Source organism: Trichinella spiralis (assembly GCF_000181795.1).
Source record: "Trichinella spiralis strain ISS 195 chromosome Unknown Scfld2, whole genome shotgun sequence".
Lineage (NCBI taxonomy): Eukaryota > Metazoa > Nematoda > Enoplea > Trichinellida > Trichinellidae > Trichinella > Trichinella spiralis.
The window spans coordinates 3,867,554-3,875,606 of record NW_003526941.1 but is presented as its reverse complement, the minus strand read 5'-3'; the positions used below and the strand labels follow the sequence as shown (position 1 = coordinate 3,875,606).

The 8,053-nt window shown below is 32.9% G+C and overlaps 2 protein-coding genes across 2 annotated transcripts; both read left to right on the top strand.

Moving 5' to 3' along the window:
* The first annotated feature begins 2,777 nt into the window (after positions 1–2,777).
* Tsp_03335 (DNA-repair protein) lies at positions 2,778–3,812 on the top strand. The gene is made up of 4 exons (XM_003379631.1): positions 2,778–2,879; positions 3,002–3,098; positions 3,520–3,590; positions 3,699–3,812. Exons 1-4 carry the CDS (start codon positions 2,778–2,780, stop codon positions 3,810–3,812), a joined length of 384 nt encoding a protein of 127 aa, XP_003379679.1.
* A 1,032-nt stretch (positions 3,813–4,844) lies between these two features.
* Tsp_03334 (DNA-repair protein) lies at positions 4,845–7,112 on the top strand. The gene is given in 9 exon segments (XM_003379630.1): positions 4,845–4,863; positions 4,875–4,969; positions 5,035–5,079; positions 5,127–5,216; positions 6,058–6,120; positions 6,220–6,315; positions 6,523–6,569; positions 6,733–6,800; positions 7,006–7,112. The coding sequence occupies 9 exon segments, from the start codon at positions 4,845–4,847 to the stop codon at positions 7,110–7,112; spliced, it is 630 nt and encodes a 209-aa protein (XP_003379678.1).
* Positions 7,113–8,053: the final 941 nt, after the last annotated feature.

Here is an 8,053-nt window from a genome sequence, read left to right as displayed (position 1 = left end):
AAAAGGTTTTTTCTGAACGTTAAGGATACTTATAAAAATTATTTTTCCAATGAGTAATAAAAGGATTTTCACAATATACTTTCACAGGTAATATATTATTTATTAGAAAGTCATCATATGTGAGTTAAAATATTTTGATAATTGAAAACGTTTTTTAAATTATTATTGAAAAGTTAACATTATTATTAACAACTTTTAACCTACAAATATTTTTCCAGCGTGACCCAATCAATGGACACATCGAAAAAGAATGGACAGTTGTGCGTTGTATGTAGTCAGTGAGTACTGCAGGCGTCGCATTTTCGAGAGAAGAAGAAAATTTCATGTCGGCTAATGTATAAAAATGACAATTTTACAATTGCAGTTTATTGACAGGTAATTAACTGCGCACACAAAAGGAAACAACAAAGCGTTCATACGTATTCAGCTAATGTTTTAATCTTTATTACACTTGTAATTACTAGTCTTTGTTGTTTACTGAAATTTCATAAACCATAACATACACTCATACATACATATATTTATATACAATAGAAAATTTCCATATTTCACTAACATATTTTTATTTTTATTAATTTTGTTTAAATCTGCCATGCACATTTTCTCGTTTAAACAATCTATAATATATACAAATTTTGTTTTGTTAATAATCATGACCCGTTAATAGTTAATAATTACCCGTTTGTTGGCATCAGTTGCTTACTAATTGTGTTCAATTTTTGTTTCATTTCATTTCACTTGCAAAGCTAAAATTTAATCATCGTCAGTTGATCTTTTCCCTATCATGTATGATTGAAATGTATGCAAGCTATGATTGAACGCTACATTACTAATAATATTGGTCTACAAGGTCACAACTTGGAAAAAGATTCCATGCTAGAAATTTGCATCAATTTACTAATTATACTTTCTAATGCACATTTAAATATATCCAACATGTGATCAAATCTAGAAAACGAGTGGCTAAATATAGACTTTTAAAACTAGCAAGCCAGCTGGTCACGGATAACTCACTTGGAAAGGCAAATAATACTGATTCACTGTGAGATTTTGTGATTATCTTGGCTACAGATTTTACATTACAAAAAAATACCTGCATAACAGATACGGCTGTTACAGTAAATTTATACGGTGCATCGGGTTATTTCCTATTGCGGAGCAATACAGTTTTATCGTGCCCCGCGTCCACTACTCCGCACGGCGGAGCTATTTGCTATCTCGCAAAAATTTTGCATAATGCACGACACCTACTACTGCGTACTGGGTTATTTCTTACGGCGGAGCAATTCAGTTTTATCGTGCACCGAGACCATTACTCCGCGGTAGGTTATTTTCCATTATATAGCAGTTCACTTTTTTCATGCACCGCTGTATCGATTACTGCGGTCCACATTAGCTATTCGATTGTGCTGTGCTTGTATCATACAGAATTCCGCTAGCAGCCGCCCAGAACTGTATCTACACTGTGTGGTATATTCAGATAGGTTGGTTATTTGCATGTTGTTAGTAGTCTGCTGTTGCTTTTCTTGCTTGACCAGATAACGTTGCGGTGGTAGCTACAGTGTAGTGCAGTGCGGCGACTTCACAATTGATTAGTCTTACTGAATGATGAGCACGAAGCATTATATAGAAGAAAGTGATCTGTTTTTTCTGTTTATTCCCATTTTTTGAAAATGGTGCATCACAATTTTCGACTGGACACAAAAGAGGCAAGCCTGAACTTGGTGAAGATATATTTTGGTAAGTTGCATTTTTTTTACTTATATTAAGATGTTGAGATTGTAAATTAGCAAAGAAAATTAAATAATATACGGTTTATGTAGGTTTTAGAATTCACTTTCCAGTGTGCCAATCTATTTATTGTCAGTAATTACCTTAAAATGTTCAACAGTTAAAACACAGATCATTATGAATGTGATAATTTGTAAAATGTATAACGATATTGCTGTCATACATTACATTTTATATTACTGTACATTTCCATGGGGTATATTTAATTTGAATACTTGTCGTATTTTTGCAATTAATGTCTGCAATTGACTGCTGTTTGCGTGTTTCTTATTTTAACTTATTTGTCAATTAGAAAACACTTACTGTGAATCTGTTGTTTTTAGTTATGCAATTTTATTTAATTTGCATTAAAAATGAATTACGGCTCTTTTCGTGCATGCACTGCTCTTTGATCATTATAATTTATCATTAATTTTCTATAATAATTGATGAAAAACGTTTTAAATATCAGTTTTGCACGGTCGTCATTTATTTAATTTGTTTATTATCTTATAAATAGATTCAGTTTTTTAATTCCTCACCAATGCACTCTCCGTACCAACCGTATATCACCAACCATTGAATCTGAAGTTAAGAAAGCGTTATGTATTGCAGTTGAACAAAAATTTGCATGCATTTTCTGGTAAACAGGTCTTACTGTGCCTGCATTTCATTTCGTTAAGCAAACAAAAATTTCACGACTGTTAATCTAAAATGACACTAAAAGCAGCACACATGATGCAACTTCACAATAATAACAATTAAGTTATTCTCCGTTTCTAGATATCATTGAATTTCTGAAAAATAAGAATATCAAATGAAGTTGGTTCATATATTAGAAACCGTCGCTTGTGATGAACAATAGTTGCTAAGCAAACAAACGGTAAGGCAATGAACGCATGAAAATTTGCATACTAACGAGATGCGCCTAACAGTGATGAAATAATTTGACCAAACATTCGCTTTAAAACTCAAATAATAACTATTTAATTTACTTTATTTGGGCTATGCAATGGTGTCTAGATATACGAAGCAATATTATTGTTAATATTGTTAAGATCTATCACATATCTTGTTGCTTTTTCGATTGTGCATCAACAGTCGGAAAGGTTTATTTCTGAACATAACGGAATCTAGACGTACTACATGTTTAACACAATTTGAATTATGTGGAGTATGATTTAAATTTACATCAATTCGTGAATTCTAATTTTTTTTGTGATATTTGTAGTTGGATGGTGTCCTGCAAAATCAGAATGAAAGACGATTTCAAAGGAAGCCTGGCAGGCATCATCATTTATATTCAATATGGCCAATCACGTTATGTAGTTTTTCAAGAAATGTATCTCCAAATGATGGGAAGTTGACTATTTTTGTAAGTTACCGTTTTTTTATTGAATGACATTGTAATATTGCTGGAAATAGGTATTGAATATGTAATTGCTTAACGATAACTAAGCAATCTGTTCTTGGAAATTAAAAAGTTAACTCTGCTGAAAATGGTATACATTGCAAAGTATAATTATCGTGCTGACTATTATTGCATGCGTAAGCAGCGATCAATACACTAATAGTTGATTGATAGTTGCTTAATTTACGTACGATTAACGTTGCTGTTTAGTTTCATATAAGTCACAGATTTTTATGCTTATTTGAATTAAGTCATACGTTATAATATAATTTGACATGGATAATGACTTTCATCTGTAACGTATTCAGGATTTTGTTGCTGTTCAAAAATTATTATAGGCTTTGTTGCTAGCCCATTACATTATCTTACGTTTACAAAGCATACATGCATTTCTAGGTCAGCAGAGTATGTTTATGCTAATGTGAAGGAGAACACTGCCGATGGCATTTTGCTACGTGACCTTTCAGCCATTCAAATCCGGAAGTGATTTTCCTCGTATAAATTTCTATTTATTCAGAGAGCTGCAGTATTATATAAATATACGCTGCTGAAGAGCGGTCTAATTAGTTACTGCGTTGCGTTACTTGGTTATTTTGGTGCTTCATTTCAACAGTTACGTTGTGATTGTTAGACTAAAAATATGATGAAACCACGAACATCAATTGGCAAATTAACAGCTCTGCGTTTGCTTTATAGCTCATCAATGACAGAGCTGCTGACAGGTATGAATTTTTGCATATTTTTTGTTTTTTTATACTTTGTTTTCTTCTCCTGCCACACTGAACTAAACATGCCCGCTTTTTAAACCTTTCATAGTTGTTAAATTTTTTTGAATCGAAGTTTATGCGTTTTTTTCTGTAACGATGTGCAACTAATAATCAGTACTACATTAGAGACACGCCAATCTGAAACCGTAAGATATAGTAAAAGTGATATATATACATCCTTTATTCTCAACAGTCCTTACAAATGCATTTCGAAAATACTGTTGCCATAGCCGTTGAACGACTCGCATATTATTTTCAATGCCCTCCATGATGTTTACTGGTGATATAACATAGTTGACCTATTGCAATTGCTCTATATGCTATTATCACTATAGCAATTGCTCCCCTAAATGCTTGACACTGGCCAATTTGTGCCCAGCATTATTTCAGTAAGACATAGGAAAGCTGCTCTTTGCTTCAGAGCACTTTTAGCTACCACCCTTGAAACTGTCAGAATGGCCTGAAATTGTTCCTTTCATCCTCAAAACTGACTCCTGAAAGATCGTACGATGTCGCTGTCTTGCCAATAACACTAACTTATATAGATGCACTTGTTTTTTATCATTGAGAGACAGGGTCTATTTCCATAAATGTTGTCAGTATTGATAAATGAAACCACGCCTGATAGTTATGCATGAAAAGTTAGTGAAGGAAAGCGAATCACATTCTGACAACTTTTACCTCCACCACCCTGCTACCTCTCCCTCCTTCCTTCTTTGCTGTTCCCTTCCTACTCTTTTCCCGTCTTAAAGCTGTTTACATTACTATAAATCTGAAAACGTATTTCATTTTTGAAACTGTTTTCAGTAGAAGCCATTTTTTTTATTATGCATATAATTTTGATTTGTAGAAAGTCATTTACAAAATATAAATTATTGTATTTTTAGTAATTTGGAATGCTTCAGATTATTAAAAGTTTGTTTCAGTTTATTTTAGTAAAAGAAATTTGCATAATATTGCTCTATTACGTAATAGTGCACTATTACGTAATAATGCAGTAATACGTATTAATATGAAGTGTGTAAATAAAAACGTAATAAATTTCATCGTCTCGTTTAATAACGCTGTTCATGATATTTATTCTAGTGCGCTATTAGTGATGGAAAATTAGGTTGTTCTTCCGGAGGCAAAGTAAATAGTCATTTGCATAATTTACTTGCTATTATACATTTAATCAGAGCACTTCGATTACATTAGGTTATTCAGTTCACTGCAATGCTATCAGTCTGGCAGGTGGTCAACTACAATTCCGCTCTTCAACACCATCCGTGAATTACTGGTAAGTTCGATTTGATATTTTGGTGGTGGTATGCTATGCATGTTACTTTACTTATATGGTGAATGGAAACTGACGGGTCTCTTTATAGTTTTGTTATTGCTAACTTTCAGGTACATCAGATGGTGAAGACGAAGAAATTCTTTGTTTTTTATTTTGAGATATAATTTACTTTCAGAATTGACATTATTTTATATTCATATCAATGAATATGAAACAACCAGATTGTGAAAGCTAACTGAATGAGGTAAATATGCGTCATAATAATTTTTCACTCCTGTTTGTTTGTAATTATGTTTTTTTCCGTGTAGGATAGCACCACCATCAGCATCGCATCACTTTAATCTTCATTTTGGCATCATGTAACTGATATCACATATTGGTTGTGTTGGATTTTCATAAATTTTAAATTTGAATATTACATTGTAAATATGGCTTTTTAAATGTACAACCATATCTAATACAGTGCAATATCTGGAAAGAGTTAAGATGAACGATATCCTGTTTATATACTTGTAAGTAGTGCACCAATATTACTTCTCAGTTTATTCTTTTTGTACATTTTATTTGTACTGACAATAGCAATTGTAATGATACTTATAAGAAACAGCCATATTGTAAGAAAATAATTGAAGACGAATAACAGTGCATCATAATTTCTAAATTCCATTCTTTGATTTTCTTTCTTTGATTTTCTTTCTTTGATTTAATCCTTCTTTTTGGTTTAATCATCTCCTTGTCGATGTTTCCCTTGTGAAAGTCAAGAATTCCAACTGTTCTCCTTCTGAGCTTTTTCATCGTAACAGTACGAATGAATTAGGTATTTATTATAGTATACATACATTGCGTTGAAGAAGTCGAAGAGGTTTGGATTCACCATGCCATGTGTTACAGTGGTTTCACATGAATGAGTAAGTGTTGAATTTGTTTAGTTAGATAGCACGTACATGCGTGTATTAGATGTATATTGCACGACATAACTTCTATAATAACAGATTACGTCATCTGAGCTGAACTCTTATCGATTCTCTGGACGTCGTTGTGCGGCAGGCTCACATCAGTTCGTTGTTAGTGTGGAATCAGAAACATTCGTAAGTATTGTATTCGTATTGTGAATGGAAACTGACAGGTCTTTTTCACTTTCACTTCGGAAATTCACTTTCAGAATTTATATTTATATCAATGATGATGAAACATCTAGATTATGGAATGTAGCTGAATATGGTAACTATGCATCATAATTTCTCACTGTTGTTTGTATGCAATCATGTTGATTTTCTTGAAATTGAGATTCTAAGTTAGCAACACCAATCCCACATGACTTCAATCCTAACCGCATCATCATGTAAGTAATATCGTAGATTGGTTGTGTTTGAGCATATTTATTACAATGCAATATATGGAAAGAGTGAAGGCAAAAGACATTCTGTCCATATAACACTATTATTTACTTTTCAGAAATTTGTAATCTGTTTTATTTCTTTGTGTTATTTATTACCTTTTTTTAGTTTAACTATCGCTCTGTTTCTACCGTGTTCAGTCATGTGCCTCTACGGTTCTCACTTCTGGTTTCAGAGTAAGAACGAATTTGCAGTTTATAGCAATGGGTTGTGTAAATGCAATGGAACTTTGTTGGTGATATTTTTTACACTTCTTTTCAGTGCACTGTGGGAAAACCAAACTACCAAACTACTAATTGAGTTTGGCTATTATTCCATGATCTGTTATTATTATAAATGATATCTAATTTTACTTTATTTGCTTCTTGTTATTGAATTTAGCATGGAGCGTCATCATAATTGAAGCGTTTTCTAATTCCTGTCGCTTTGGCCAACATGGTATATCAAGTTTACATCAATGCGCTCTAAATGTGGCATCAGAAAAATAAGTACAGCTTTTGGCCATTATAGGAATGGATTGCATCATCAACATTTTTACTATTCATACTGATGGCGCTCTGCGTTAGTTGAAGTTGGCGTAATGGCATTACCAAGTAATGATACAGTAATTAGTGTGGTTGTCCTTATTCTAAGATTAAAGAAATTAAATACTGATTGACTGTCTGTCAGTACAGGCGAACTACGCTGATGCCCGCGCCATCATTGCGGTTCCAAAGTGATATGACAAATTAGTAAGTGGAGGTTTCGTTCATTTTGATGAGTGACAGCGGTCATAGTGCGGTGTGGCTCATCAGAGGCTAAGAATGTTTTAGCGCGCAACTGCATCCTGAATGACAACAAGTAATTTTTCTGCAAATTTGCAACGATGCACTGTTATTCGTCTTCATGTTATTTTACACTGGTTGTTTTATAATCATTGTTTTATATATTGTTTGAACATGCTTTTACTTTGACTATGCGTAACTTTGATACTATGCGTTATTGAACATGCGGTTATTTTACAATTTTACATTTTACACAGTGCGAAGGTCTACCACTAGTTGATGCCGCCCAGTTTAGCTGACGTATGTACATTTCACTTTTGTATACTGTGTACGTTAATTGTAAAGTGTAAAGTTTGTCGTTTCAGTTTTTCAGATACGCTTAGACAAGGATTTATAATAGAAAGAATAGAAAGAAAGAACGGTTATGCAAGAATTTATTTTAGATCCAATTTAGATAATTTATTTTTGATTTTAGATTCAGAATTCAACGTGGTAAGCACCCCCATTAACTGAAAGTGAAAAGGTAAGTCTAACAACACATGGAGAAGGTAAGTATGAATCTAAAGGTAAGTAGTGTACATGGAGAAGTATGAATGTAAAGGTAAGTGGTGTATTTGAGAAGGTAAGTATGAATCTAAAGGTAAGTGGTGTATTGAGAAGGTAAG